Source organism: Sphaeramia orbicularis, chromosome 12, assembly GCF_902148855.1.
Source record: "Sphaeramia orbicularis chromosome 12, fSphaOr1.1, whole genome shotgun sequence".
NCBI classification, from domain to species: Eukaryota; Metazoa; Chordata; class Actinopteri; order Kurtiformes; family Apogonidae; genus Sphaeramia; species Sphaeramia orbicularis.
The window spans coordinates 71,699,842-71,716,061 of record NC_043968.1 but is presented as its reverse complement, the minus strand read 5'-3'; the positions used below and the strand labels follow the sequence as shown (position 1 = coordinate 71,716,061).

At 37.0% G+C, this 16,220-nt stretch overlaps 1 protein-coding gene across 2 annotated transcripts; it reads right to left on the bottom strand.

The window, feature by feature from the left end:
• Positions 1-1,568: 1,568 nt before the first annotated feature.
• On the bottom strand, positions 1,569-12,818 carry LOC115430591 (inactive phospholipid phosphatase 7). Of its 2 annotated transcripts, XM_030150684.1 has the most exons (3): positions 12,462-12,818; positions 11,531-12,287; positions 1,569-3,319 (listed from the first exon to the last, which is right to left on the bottom strand). In XM_030150684.1, the coding sequence occupies exons 2-3, from the start codon at positions 12,009-12,011 to the stop codon at positions 2,931-2,933; spliced, it is 870 nt and encodes a 289-aa protein (XP_030006544.1). In that variant the 5' UTR covers positions 12,012-12,287; positions 12,462-12,818; the 3' UTR covers positions 1,569-2,930. The 2 variants fall into 2 exon arrangements, with proteins under 2 accessions (XP_030006544.1, XP_030006543.1); XM_030150683.1 differs by having other exon boundaries at positions 11,531-12,818.
• Positions 12,819-16,220: the final 3,402 nt, after the last annotated feature.

Here is a 16,220-nt window from a genome sequence, read left to right as displayed (position 1 = left end):
CCTGGCCAAGAGGTCGAGCAGCACACACCATGCCATAATAAAAAACAGGTTTAACACATGAAGACCCAGCGCTACTTTTGTGTCAGTTCCCAAATGAAATTTTCTTTCTATTCAACCTTTTTTAAATAATTTATCAACATTTATGATGATATTATCCTCTATATTTTGTGTTTTTTCAGTGTAAATCATGAATTTTCCTATATTTAATTCACTGATCATGTAGACGTTCATTAAAGCTCCAATCAAAGTTGAGGATTATTATATCAGAAACAGAGAAAACTGAAGAAAATGTGACTTTTTCAGGAAAGATATGAATAACTGAAAGTAAAACCAAGTGTCTCCACCCGCTGTCATTGAGCCAACTCCATTCACCGTTTATTATAAAATTATCTTCGTATTTTTTCTCTAAATCTTGTATTTTCCTATATTTCATTTCCTGAATTTATTTTAGATGTTCATGAAAACTCAGTAAATTCAAAGGTTATTATATCAAAACAGAAGAAAATTGAAGAAAAAGTGAATTTTTCAGCAAAATCTTTCATTAACTGAACATAAACCAAGTGTCTCCATCCACTGTCATTGATCCAACTCCATGGGTTTTACTGGTGAATCAATGATGTAGAAGATGATGGTGTTTCCATGTTCACCACAAAGCCTCTGAACGTCCAATTGGGTCATATCCGATGACCATGAAAAGATGACAAACTGTATTTTACACCAGTTATTTACATGTTTTAATAGGATTAGTAGTTTAAAAGTTATTAAACATTATAGATAAGCAGATGCTTTTGGTCAGTAGTGGATGTTTGGGTCTTTAAATGATTGATGATAACAAAAACTTTAAATAAATAAATGAATAAATAAATAAATAAAAAATCTGAAATCTGAACTTACTGTGTCAGGAATGATCATCAAATATGCTGGATTGATGGGAGATAGGTTCTCAGATCTGGATTGTCTTCAGTCTCAGACACAAGTGCATCATGTTGATATTTTTTATGTAGGATTTGTGTGATTTTTGAGAAAATTACAGAAATTTCTATAGACACCCAACCTGAGCTTACAGGACTGAGATATGAAACCTCTTCAGGTGTAAAACTTTAAAATGGAAACATAGATTTTATGCTTAAACTTTTTAGAATAAGAACATAAAAGATATAACAGGAGTTGAACTGAATCTAATTTCATACTTTAAGTAGATTTCTTTTACCTCAGTAGTTTTCCTTGTCTCCAAGTATCAGTATCAGTACTTCTTCTTGGGTAAAAACATACTGTTTGTACTTTATGTACCTTTGCAACCCCTGCATGTGATACCATAAACTCCATGTGTATGTAAAGTTTTCCTTTAAACCAGTAAAAGTTGCTGTTGCAGAGATCATCACATTCACAGGCATGAATTATTCATCAGTTTGTGTTTGATGTTTTCTTTTTATTTTTTCCCCTTAATGGAAACTGAACTAATTTATCTTTCAGGATAACACTGTAAAATTAACATTACAGATGTGAAAGCATGTTGGTTGTTAAACTTATTAGCATTCTAATAGCAGACCATAAAAAATAGAAGAGGGTTTTACTGACAAGCCAACTCATTTTATTAGTGCAATGAAAAGAAAAAGTAAAAACATGATCTATTCCTGTACAGAACAAACCCTGCTAATATACACAAAACTGTATTTACACACAAAACCAACAGTATATTTTTTCCATCCAATATTTTTGCTTCAAATGTCTGCATGCTCATATACATTTACACACACTTACAAACACACATCATTTCACTGCCAAATAAACCTTAACTATCTGTAAAATCTGCATATCAGTATCGAATATATGCCATAATGCAGTAGAAGACCCTGAGGTAAAAGACCCACAGGTTCAAGAAAAAAACTGGCATGTTTAAGGAAATTATTTTCACCCTTCAGGGGAAAAAAAAGAAACAAGTAAATTCAGCACATTCAGCAGTAAATTCTGAGTAGAGTTTGACATATTTCAAGTATTTCACAAACTCACCAGTGGAAACAAAAAAAATGGAAACAATAAAAGCACAAGTATTTCATAAAGTGAGAAAAGAGGAAGAGGAAAAGCAAAAGAAGAAGAAGGTTTGGTAAAGAGGAAGAGGCACGGTGACTCAAGAAAAGCTCGAGTGAACTGAAAGAAGTTTCCATCGAATACAATGTCCCACCGGATGCAAAACCAGCGCTGCCATCGTGCCACCAACATACAGCCAACGTACCGCCAACGTACCGCCAACGTACCACCAACGTACTGTCAACATACCGCCAGCATATGCATTTGTTTTCACTCAGGTTCACAGCTTTAAGTGAAATGAAAGAGCAGCAGAGGTGTGTGTGTGTCTGTGTGCATGTGTGTGTGTACGTGCATGTGTGTGTGTGCGTGCGTGCGTGCATGTGTGAGTGTGCTTGTGGCTGAGGATTCGTGAAGCATCATCAAAGGTCTTGGATAAAGCCTTGAACCTGCATGTTTGTCCAGTGCTGTACATGCACATCAGCATCTGGATGCAAATATTATCATCTTACAAACTGCAATAAGGACGTCTGACTGATGCACAAATAACCTCCCTTAAGTCCTTGACGCTCGGTGCATTTCCATAAATATATTTGAAGTTTCCCGTTTTGAAGAGTGGAAGATTAGAAAAAATTTCTTTGATTTTAAGTGAAAGTGGAAACAAAATGTGCTTCTTCTTCTTCTTCTTCTACTGTGTTTAAGTCATTTTAGCCTGTTGCTACGCCCTCTGATGTCACCACACAGGCTATTTACTTCAAACCTATTTATGGAAATGCACAGAATTGTCTTTTTTGCGGTTTTCAAAAGTTTGCTTCAGATTTGCTTGTTGTTTTCTGGAATCAAGGCTACTGCGGGATAACAGAGTATCAAATCAGTTTTTTTCTAGCACAGCCTTACGTCAAAGCTCAGAAAAAGGGGCTCCAGCTGAGTGTGCTTATGGAGATCAGTTTCTGACAGGTGCTTGATGACAGCCACACCGTCTCCATCAGGCTGAAGTGGAGCATGCCCAGAGCGAAGCCACACACCATATCGGTCAGGTGGTGTTTCCCGAGGACCACCCGGGACATGCCCACCAGGAATGCCCACAGCACCAGCAGGATGCGGAGCGGCACTGCCAGGACCAGGTGGGACAGGAGGAACTTGGACACCATGGCGGCCCGGCTGGCGTGGGCAGCGGGGAAGGAGTACACGTCCATGGCCACGCAGTCCAGGAACCCGGGCGTCATTTCCCAGGGTCCTCTGCGCTTCACCAGCCTCTGGACTCCAGCGACTGTCATGACATCAAGGATTAGGGCTGTGAAAAAACACAAAATAATAATCAATCTCCCTGTCATTGCACTAATCCAGTTTGTAAAACTAGATGAATGACAGACAATCACAAAAAGAAAATTACCAACGATCATGTGAAGCTGGAAAAATCCTTTCATATTATACCCTATTGTTATATGCATTCAAACTGCACCTACTGTTCTACTGTACTGTACATACTGTGTATTTACACTTCTTTTCTATATATGATGTACATAGTCTTGATGTACATATTCTTTAGTGTTTTTATATTTTCATGTAGCCAAGAACTACCTGTAAGATAAATTTCATTATGAGCACATAATGATAATAAACATTCTTGAATCTTGAATATATTAGGGGATATTAAAATTACATGAATTCGTCACATATCACAAATGCAGAAATAAGAATGACATAAGACAACACAAATCAACATGGAGGAGAGTCAGTGTAACAGAATAGGTACATTCTGAACAGGAAATGGTTGAATTTCCAAATAAAATATGAAAACAATCAAAAGTCATGGAATATAGATCAATATAGACCAGTTTCACCTGGCATCCATTTAACTCTGATGTGTCATGTTGTTCTATTCTACCCATGAAACCATCATGATGTCACTGTTTAACAAATGATCAGTGATTGAAAAGCGAATGGGTGGTGAAAATCCAGAGGAACATCAGGCTGTATTTCTTTTTTCATCAGACTCTTGGATAAGAAATGTTTTAAAAAGAACAAAACCAGTCTACTTAAACTTCAAAAACTACTCAACAAATGAGAACTTGCACAGACATCAGGCCATATTTCAAAGTAAAACACATGTCTGGTTTGGATCCATAAACTGCGTCTAAAACTAGCATTGAACTGCTATCAGGTTAACTCTACTGTACAGCTTACATGGTAATGACAGGACAGGCTTTATTATGTCTCACATTTCACCTGAAGCAGTGATTACACACATTTTCGTGTTGGGTTTTATGTGTATGAACATAGTGGGAGTAAGACAAGATGTGAATATGTGCCTCTATTATACGTTTGAACACGGTCTCCTCACACTGGGATGGGGGGGCGAGCGATGTATAATGTTGTAATGTACAACAGTGACTAACGCCCCCCATTTGTGCCAGAGCGCCCCCCTCTCAGCTTTCTCGTTCCAAACGCCCCCTTGGGGGTGGTATCGCCCCCGCTGCGAAACACTGAGTTTGAGTAATGTTCCTTCATGTTACTCTTAAAGTGTCTGAGCCGAATGAGAAGACACCAAGACATTTACATTTACATGTCTGATTAAAGGTTTTACTTCCTGCTTTAAAAATGCATGAGTATATACTGTATTTCAGAACTGTGGCTCTGCTACTGTATCACACATGCTTTTAAATGCTAATTTAGCTTCTAAACAGCCAGCAGGCTAATGTTAGCTGTTGTCTAACAGTAGCTCATGGGTTAACAAATGTGATACTTTACCAAAGGTAGCTACTCAGACCAAAGATGAACAGTTCTAATGTCATTTCATCACAGATGAAAACATAATCGCTGACTGACCATGTGTTTCAGTGTGAGTAAACGGTATCAGGTCTCTGACATCCTGAACATTCTCCTTATGTTTACAACATTAGTCTAAGAGTTCAGCCATGATGGAAGAAATGAGTGTCACATCTGATGGGTTGGTTATTTTTGACTTCAGTTTTGACAATATGAAGAAAAGGTGAAGGTGAAATAATAATAATGTTTGTTTGGCCCCTGGTTTGACTTCATGACAGACAAAGCTGCTGTAAATGGGCTTCGCCTGTTGAAACATCTCAAACTCACTTTTCTCAAAAAAAACATCATTTAGGTTTTTTTTTTTTTTTTTTTTAAATCATATCAAGAACAAACTCTGGTTTCTATTCCTTTTTAACATGAAAACCACTAGTTTTACTTTAAAATATGGCCTGATGTCCATCTGGACTTTCACTATTCACAGTCTTTTCATTTTCAGGAAGAAGTGAAATGATAATGATTTGACAAATCTTCTATTTTTATGTAACTTGATCACAGCTCTGTGACATTAGTCAGACTGAAAGATGCCTAAAAATGCCCCCCCCCCCCCCAAAAAAGGAATCTGTGACCACGGCACTGATGAATATGTGGAGTCCGTCCCTGAGGCCTTCAACTGCAGAGAATGGCACTAATGTGCAAGTGCTAATGCTAATGCTAATGCTAGGTACTGTGTGATACATAAATGTAGAGACTGAATTCCCTATATACTTCTCGCCATAATGTCAATCCTTTTTCCCCACAAGTCATTTTGGTTGCATCTGTTTTATTTGGACTGCCTAAATAGTGTACATGTCCTTTGCTCTTATTTGATGACATCTACAGTTTGACTGAGTTAATGAGCTCCTGATTAGCAGTGACCTCTTGAAGATCCACCCCTTTTGTCCAAATATGGTCCTAAAAGCCAACATGGTGACTGCTGGCTTCAGAAACCAGTAGGTGATGTTGAGATTCTTCCATTCAGTAATTCATTCTATAGTCCAGGGTCAGGACCAAGCAGCAGAATACAACAACACACACATACACACAACAACTCAGATGGATATTATCTTTTGGAAAACAGTAATTGCGCTTCACATCAAGAGAAAATATCCACCATGTGACGACAGTTCATGTCCATGGTATGGTCATTATACGACAACCACTGTTTTGTGATACTCCACATACACCATGACAGAAGACTTTGTCCCCCTTAATGAATAATGAACTTGTACAGGCGATGGGGTTTTTCATATAAAGCCTTCAAATAAAAATAAAAAGCTGAAGGCAGGTTTAATTCATGTACTTTCGGAGACTAACTAATAACTGTAGTAATGTGGAATACAATACCATTTGCATTTGCTTTGAGTCTACATACCAGACATTTGCAGGTGCCTTTAAGGCTCAACAGCCAAAAATACTCCACGCATGTCCATCTTTAACTCCTCTTCTGGTCGTCCATTTTTACACTCACCAACCCTGGGCTAAATCACCGTCAGCTGTCCGACATATTGGTTATGGAGCCCTAATTGTCATTCTAGTCGCCCACTCCCTGTCTTAACAGGCCCATTATTTTAACTTCTGTTCCAGCTCTTTAAAGACAGACTTGGCGAAGCAGAATCATTTTTGTGTCCACTTGAAAGAAAGGAAATCTAAAGGCTAAAGGGGCAGATGAAGGGGCGCTGGACGGGGAAAGACGATTGGCAAAGGGTGGACATGAACAGAAATGACAATGGGAACAGTCAGATGAGCGTGAAGGCAATTGAGTGTTTTAAGTTTTAGGACTGACAGCACATCTGTAGTCAGAACAATGGTAGTCTTTAGAGTCACACATGGAACTAAAGCATCCAAGATACAAATACAACAGGCCAAAACTCCACAGTCACCAACTTTTCTTACAACAAACTAATATGACTGGATTACAAGCACAGTAATGCATAATTTTAACTAAGTATTTTCATATAAAAGGGCAGAGTGAACTTAGAATAAGGTATGATTTTAAGTAAAAGATTTAAAGTTGACAAGCCTGTCCCTGACTAAATTTAAAAAATGGTTGAGCTGATTAAAAAAGTTGAACATTCCTTTTGATTTTTGTCCTAATGTGTGGCTGAGAAGTTAAAGGTGAAATTCGATATGTTCTAAATGTTATTATTAGACACATTGTCAAAGGTGAGAGTTTTTGGGAGGTTTTCAAAAATACACTGAATTCAGAGTTATGGTCAGATAAAAAAAACAATAACAACAACATGGTCCTTTTTGCACATTATATTTCTGCAGCATCCACAGGGGATTTAAATCTATATCTAAAAATGAAAAAGACAGATGGCTTCATAGAAATTGACTAACAACAAATTGCATGGAAGAAGAAACTAGAAAAACCCTATTATAAAAGAATAACAGGAGAATAACAGGAGAATAACAGAAGACTTCAGCTGATAAAGAGGGAACATCCGCTGCACAGTCAAGGTCTGCATTTGCAGCCTCTCACACTATTTAGTCTTTTAGACAGAACAGTGGTACTGTCTAAACCATTTACAGTCTGCATTAAACATAGGATCATAAAACACTCAATGAAAACAGTACATCCTGACAGACTGGTCTTGACAGATTATTTTTTTCTTTATATGTTTAGCAGCATTAATTCCATTCCATTCCAATTCCATTTTCCCTGACAGACCTCAAAACACTAGAAATGATCCTAGAAACAACAAATCATAACGATCAGGCATTTGGGACTAAATAATGTCCTGAACACAATACAACTGTGTCCCAAATCCACAGATTTACAGGCTTGCAATGAGACCTCGGTGTAACTACAGCCAACAGATTTGTACTAGTTTTTGGTCAATAATCTGAGTTTGAGCCGATGCTGCATGTGCATGAACACGTGTATAAACACATACTCACAAACACTTACTCAGAGTTTCTCCAGCCTCTTAAATGTTTGATATAATGCTGCAGAAAGACATGAAAATTCAATATGCTGCACTACTTCTGACCAAAAGAGTCTTAAACATGTCAACACTGAATTTTGATATAATTACAAAAGAGACAACTTTTATGATAGAAGAACAGAACAGAACGGAACACAACCACACAGCCTAACATCATGTGTTATTATTTACAATAAGCCATGCCATATTCAAAAGGTGTATATAGATGCATAAAAACATGAGATACACAAACTGCACTATCTATAAACATTTTAATTCATGAATAAATTATTCATAAAGTAAAATAGTTAATGAAGTTGTATCTAACTACATAGGACAGAAGTATATAATTAAAGATCTACAACTCATAATATTATTTGAAACATACACTATTGTACAACGGTCTAAATCCACAATCAGCACTGTTGGTGTTTACGTACTATGTAATGACCATAAATATATTAGCTAAAATTTGCTTAGAGGTCTTATTTATGTCTTTGTGCATAAGAAATCAATATAAGCGAATCCCCAAAGGAACTTTGTGTTGGTAAATGCAAGTTATGCAAATTTACAGGATTTCAGTTCTGTTGCAACATGTTGATGGTCATATGAACTATGTTTTCAGGTCAAAAATGTCCAATTTCATCACAATTAATGCTATATTTTCATGTCACAAATGGCCAAGTTATATTTGAACTGAATTTACCTGAAAAACAAATGTTCTATTCTTTTAGAGTCCCCAGTTTTTCTTACAAGATTCTATACTACATATCACATGTTTTATTTTTACAGGTTGCAATATGGAGTATGGTGCTGATCCATCCTGCTTATGTTACGCCAATACATACATTAAGAATGTCACACGTCACTTTTTAAATCAGTTTTCTAATAATAAGCATTTCTTTAAAGAAATAACAATTCTATATTGTTATTTACTCTTTAGTATGATGATAAACTATACAATAAATAATTCTGATCCTAGTTTTTGCACAGGGATCATTTGTGGAAACGGTGACATGGCTGCCGAGCATCAGTATGATGGGATCTGTAACAACCATGTCACATCCGTCCACTGACACATTTTGTGTTTTTGTGTAAGCTGTTATTGTTTTAGATCCACAATACTAACATTTATGAATAAGAAGATAATAAGCAATAGTAAGTATATAAGTTTATTACTAATAAAGTACTGGTACTGACCAGATTATCATGGGTAATGTCACGTCCGTCCACCAGCAAAAGTTTTCACATACACGTGCTATTCAAAATCCAATATTTCAGAAAATATAGCTTCCACTGTCAAATAATATCAGTAGTCTGTGCACAAATGTATTAGCATTATTTCAACACAGTTCTATGCATTTATGACAACTTTTTTTTTGTGTGACAAAAATGGCCACTCATTTGACCCCCTAAGTAAATTTTAACCGATATGTGTACATATACGTACACATGTATGTATACACATATGTGTATATGTGGGAAACTACAGGACTGAATGGCAAAAGTCAGTATTTAGTGTCACCTGTGTTCACATGAGGAAATGTAGACAAAACAATAGAAACATTTAACATGTGATGAGTGAAACATGGTGTAAACCAGCAGATTAGTGCAGTAAATCTCCTATTGTCTGAACAGAAATGTTTAAGACATGTAAGACCAGTTCAGATGGAGGTCAATGTAAATACCTGACCCTTTGGTTTGTAGAGGCTGTGACAGTTTAGCTGCTGTTTATCCTGGATGTATGTTGAGAAGTGCCTTGACCGTTATAACCTGGGTAAAATAACAAACCTACGGTGGCCTGGATGTTTTATACAGGACTGTGTAACTCTACCTTTGTGTCTCGGCCTTATCAGGAGGACTAACCCTCGAACCCTGAATGTTTTATGTTCTGGATACTTTCAACTCCATATAATTTCTCCTCATTCTCTGACTGAACCGGAACAATGCACAAAAATACTATTCAGAGAATTCTGTACTTTCTCTGAAAAATTAATGACTAAATATGACAATAATAATGGCCCTGAATTGAGAAAATATCCAACGTTTTTGTTGTATGAATAAATCATTCAATAAATAAATGAAGCTGATATATGACAATAAGTTCTTATTATAAGGTTTTATATCAATAAGTGGACTCATTAATGCTACTGGATCAGTGGTTCCCAACCTTTTTTGCCTCGTGACCCCATTTTAACATCACACATTTCTGGCGACCCCAGACATTCAAAACAGAGACTTTTTTTTTGCTAAATTTAATTTGTTTTTGATCATGTAACAGTTTGCTATACTATGTTGCAAATAAATGTTAATTTTAGATGACATTTAGTCTATATAATGTATATTATTATGGATGGAGGCAGAAAAGCCAGGTGTAGACTACTGCACAAAGGGAGAATTTGATTTTCCTTGGTCGGGATATGTACAGTCAGTCCAGCTTGGATTTACAAGGCTGACAATTAATACTGAGCAAACAGTAACTCAAACTATGAATTATGAAAGAGCTGCAGCATCTGAAACCGACCACAATGAACATTTGAAAGATAAACAATACCACAGTGCTTCAGTTTCAGACTCAGAGTATGTCATGTCTTTTATGGATTTGGACTGTCTCTGTCAACTCACCATATATTTTCTACTAGTACGTTTTTTTTTTGTTTTGTTTTGTTTTGTTTTGTTTTTTTATCAATTACTAGAAATTTCAGGCGACCCCGTATGAATTCCAGGTGACCCCATGTGGGGTCCCGACCCAAGGTTTAAAAACACTGTACTAGATTGTGTCAGATGGAATGGTGAAGGCATTGTCAAACATTTGTCTTCAGTGTTAGTTGTAATCTTCATATTCTTCATTTCTTTCTCATGTTTTGAACATGACTGAACTGACTGAAAGGGTTAAACTAGGGGCGTCAAACTCATTTTAGTTCAGAGGCCACATTCAGCTAAATTAGATCTGAAGTGGGCCGAACCAGTAAAATAATATATCATATATATAACAATATAACACGATAATATATAAATAATGTCAATTCCAAACTTATATCTGTGTTTTAGAGTGAAAAAAGTAAATTTACATTATGAAAAGGTTTACATCTACAAACTATCCTTTCAAACAATGTGAATAACATGAACAAACTGAAAAAATAAGTGTAATTTTAACAATATTCTGCCTCAGTTTATCATTTACACATGTACATTATAACTTACAGATCACAGTGGATATACAAACACACAAAACATTTAATAACAGGCAGAGTCTTGTTAAAATTGTACTTACTTCTCTTAAGACATTTCAGGTTGTTCATATTTGTTCAGGTTATTCTTTTTTTTTTTTTTTTTGCGAAATTATACTTTGTTTTAGTGTAAATACATGAAATTATTAACATTTACAAAGAGTAAAATTTGAAGTTTTCATTATTTATATGTTATTATGATAGTATTTTACTGGTCCTGCCCACTGGAGATTGAATTGGTCTGAATGTGGAACCTGAACTAAAAGGACTGTTAATTTCTTTGTGTAATTTTTGCATTTCACAAATTTATCCCAAAGGCCGGATTGGACCCTTTGGAGGGCCGGATTTGGCCCCCGGGCCACATGTTTGACACCTGTGGGTTAAACATATTCAGGTCTGTGGTGATCCAACACCTGACTGACAGAACAGGAGAAAACACTAGATGTGAATTTACCTGAGTGCACCTGGATGTGACGCACATGCGTACTGTACTTTTCTGGGGGGTGGGGGTGTTGTGTTGTTGTGTTGAGTGTGGTTTACCCATCAGCAGGTTGACCAGGACCTCCTGTCCTGCCAGGGTGTTACTCCTTGTCAGACACAGGATCGTGCCAATGATCCACGTGATGCCGTGGCCCGTGAGCGCCAACAGGGCGACCATGGAGCGGCAACCCCCCCAGGACGAAGACGTGTAGGCGCACACCCCCATGCGCTTGGACAGACAGATGTCGATGGCCAGGAGGGAGTTGATGGCGATGCCCTTAAAGGAGGGGTTGAGCTGCATGCAGTCCTCCTCCGGCATCCTCCCGGGCTCCCTCCCGGGCTCCCTGCGCTCCTTCCCGGGGGTGTCAGCCGGCTCTTCGCTCGGCTGGGGTTTCATCTGAGCCGGGCGCTTCGGTGCGGAGCCTCTGCTGTCGGGAGGGCCCCCCCGGACCGGCTGGTGGTTCAGGGACATAAACTCGGGTCTGCTCAGGACGCTGTTCCTCTCCCTCGTCCTGGATCTGACGTTGTGAATCGAGGGCATTGTTTGGGTTTTTTTGGGGGGCGGGCGAGGGGGGGGGGCTTCTTCAATGTGGACGAAATAAACAATTGTCACTGCGATAATTCAGGCGGTCCGGGTTTAGCACAGCAATGAAATGTCCCTGGATAAACCCCCCCTCCCCTCCGCCAGTCCCAGCCCCCCCTCCTCTGGCCTTATTAGATATATTTAGCCCCCCTGGAATGCGCGCTGGCCATGCCGTTTATACCACGGGGAGTGGACTGAATGGCATCCGCTTCGGCCAATCCAGTGAAACCCGATCTACAGCCGAGAGAAAATAACACCACGAGCCTGTGGTTACGACGCAGACCCCAACCACGCAGATGCCAAGGAGTGGGGGTAGGGGTGGGGGGGATCACTACTGACAATAACAAGAACAACGTAGAAACGTGGGCAAGAAATAACGCAGGACACAGGCTAGTGTTGTCATCTCACCAGAAGAAACGAAGCTTCAGCATCAACATCATCATCATCATCATCATCATCATCACTAAATCCACGCGCGTTCAGTCTGAAAGACGCACCTCACACCCGACACGGCTCACGGAGGGGGGAGGGAAATGCAGGAACAAAGCCGAAAACTTAACAGTCCTTCATTTAAAACACTAACAATATGTGGTAAAGCCAAGACACAAACACAGCCCGCGTTGGTTCTTCTTCCGTGAGGATTTGACGTAGTTTACGCACAGTCCGGATTCTGCGTCGTTGCGCTCTGCTGAGGAGCGGAGTTCTCCAAGGTCCTTAAACAGACAGAAGGAGGAGCGAGGACGGGACCCACGACCACGGAAAACACTCAACACACACACACACACACACACACACACACACACACACACACACACACACACATCAGACACAGCTACACTCTCAAAAATAGAGGTACGAGATCAGAACATTTATGTACTTATAAGTCCATTTTTTTAAGAATGTTCTCTCAAAAGTACAATATTGGTCTTTAGGAGGCCAGAATTGCACCTTTAGACTATGAAAAGGGTCCAAAGTTATGTAAAGTACAAATTTGTACTATAAGGTACCCTGCAGCATTAAAAAATGTGTGTAGACCATGAGAATAGGCTGTAGGCTAGGAGAACTGAACAGTAGGACTAATTATAGTTCAAACATTAGGCTTAGCACATTATTTATTATATATCACACTGTAATTACTCTATATTATATTTAATAATAATTTGTGTTTTAATTTAATAGCCCAATTAGCTCAATAATAATAGCCTAATAATTTATTTATCATATTAGAACCTCTGATTATTGCCATAATCTCTGTTTTATCAAGTTTTCATTCACACCTCCATGTCTTGATGTCGTAGTTTGCCTATGCTGTTTTTTTTTTTTTGTTTGTTTATTTTTTTTCTCAATGAGGCCACCGGTTCAAACTTTAAACATCATGGCATTATCAACTATATGAGAGTTTTCTTTCTATGTAAAGCACTTAAGGTACAAAAATGGACCATTTCAAAAGGGTACAGAAATGTCTCTCAAAAAAGTACACCCCCAGCGACAAGCATTTGTACCCTTTTAAGTACAAGCTGGTACCTCTATTTTTGAGAGTGTATATGAAAGTTGAATCCGTCCATATGCGAACATCTGGGTTGGTCCTGTTTTCTAACATCTGACCTCAGATTTGTCACGGGTCATTCCAGCAGAAGAATTCTAGGTTTAGAGCAGGGGTGTCAAACTCTTTTTAGTTCAGGGGCCACATTCAGCTAAATTTGACCTGAAGTGGGCTGAACCAGTGAAATAATAACATAATAATATATAAATTATATCAACTCCAAACTTTTCTCTATGTTTTAGAGCGAAAAAAGTAAATTTACATTATGAAAAGGTTTATATCTACAAACTATCCTTTCTAAAGATGTGAATAACATGAACAAACTGAAAAAATAAGTATAATTTAACAATATTCTGCCACAGTTTATCATTTACACATTTACATTATAACTTACAGATCACAGTGGATCTACAAATACATAAAACACTGAGTAACAGGTAGAATATCATTAAAATTGTACTTGCTTCTCTTAAGACATTTCAGGTTATTCACATTTTTTGCAAAATTATACTTTGTTTTAGTGTAAATACATGAAAATATTTACATTTACATAGAGAATAATTTGAAGTTGTCATTATTTATATGTTATTATGATAGTATGTTACTGAATCTTTCCCACTGGAGATTGAATTGGTCTGAATGTGGAACCTGAACTAAAAGGATTGTTAATATTTTAGTGTAATTTTTGAATTTCACAAATTCATCCCAGGGGCCGGACTGGACCCTTTGGAGGGCCGGATTTGGCCCCCAGGCCGCATGTTTGACACCTGTGGTTCAGAGACTCAGTCAATTAAAACCACCCAGAATTAGAAAACAGGACAGACAAGGGCAAAAAAATGCGTTTCATTAAATTCTATGAGATTATCCACCCTGTTATGTCAAAAACAGGGTTGTCACAGATGTTCATCTCAGTGACATTAAGTGAATGAACATTTTTCACATGAACACAACTTTTATAACTGTTATATGTCCCTAAAGACTGGTTAGCATCACAAACATTTTGGATAAAACCTCCTAAAAGAAGGTTTATCTTTGAGAGTATGGCAAATGTGTTAACAATAACAAACAACACAGATGTGACAGTCACTGCTAACATCAGTTCCCAGCTGAATTTCTATGAGAAAAAAAAAGCATTTCCTGTAATTTTGTCTCAATGGAATTGTAATCTGTTTTGAAGGGCAGTGTAATGTGGGGAGCAGCTTTAAGGGCACAATAAACACAGAAAATGATCATATGTTCACCTGATTTAAACATGATTAGAAACACTGGATATCTATGAATAATAATAATAATAATAATAATGATAATAATAATAATAATAATAATAATAATAATAATAATAATAATAATAATAATAATAATAATGAGAAGAAGAAGAAGAAGAAGAAGAATGAACACATTTTGAGGTTTTTATTATTTCATGGTTTACAGCGGGGGTGTCAAACTCTTTTTAGTTCAGGGGCCATATTCAGCTAAATTTGATCTGAAGTGGGCCAAACCAGTAAAATAATAACATAATAATACATAAATAATATCAACTCCAAACTTTTCTCTATGTTTTAGAGTGAAAAAAGTAAATTTACATTATGAAAAGGTTCATATCTGGAATTTATCCTTTCTAAAGATGTGAATAACATGAACAAACTGAAAAAATAAGTGTAATTTTAACAACATTCTGCCTCAGTTTATCATTTACACAAGTACATTAGAACCTATAGATCACAGTGAATCTACAAATACACAAAACATTTAATAACAGGTATAATCTTGTTAAAATTGTACTTACTTCTCTTTAGACATTTCAGGTTGTTCATATTTGTTCAGGTTATTTGCTTTTTTTTTTGCGAAATTATACTTTGTTTTAGTGTAAATACATGAAAATATTTACATTTACAAAGAGAAAAAATTGGAGTTGTCATTAGTTATATGTTATTATGAAAGTATTTTACCAAATCCTGCCCACTTGAGATTGAATTGGTCTGAATGTGGAACCTGAACTAAAAGGATTGTTCATATCTTTGTGTAATTTTTGCATTTCATAAATTCATCCCAAGGCCCAGATTTGGCCCCTGGAACGCATGTTTGACACCTGTGGTTTACAGCTTTTTAGGAGTTGACTAACTGGGGATGTGAAAACAGTAAATACATAAATAAATGAAACAGAGTATTGCTAAGATATCCTAATTTGTGTTAATATAAAATAAAAAAAGGTTAGCATAATTTGTTATAGAGATTTAAGGCATTGTTTATACTCTCATTTATATCAAATTAATTGTAGTGAAAATATGAGTAAGAAAACAAGTCACTGTATAAAATGAATTAACTATTTAAATTAACTATAGGATGGAACAATAGGGACACATGTATTAGACTATCATTAATAAGTTGACATGAATTACATTAACACTTTCATGCATGATGGTCACTACAGTGGACAGTTATTCTACAGCTGTTTTCTTGTACTTTCATGGGTTTTGTTGTTTTAGTTGCATATCAGCCGACACAGTGAACACTTATGCATCATCCCATACAATGTTATTCATACCATTACTGTAACTTTCCTGTTCTTGATAAACCTGATCTGCACTGACATTTTTGAGTATAAATCAATTGCTAATTGTTAT

Excerpts from the sequence above, each read along its gene's own strand:
- LOC115430591 (XM_030150683.1), bottom strand. The coding sequence starts at position 12,011 with ATGCCCTCGATTCACAACGTCAGATCCAGGACGAGGGAGAGGAACAGC. Across the intron at positions 3,320-11,530 it reads CCTGGTCAACCTGCTGATGG|CCCTAATCCTTGATGTCATG; the intron begins GTAAACCACACT and ends GTTTTTTCACAG.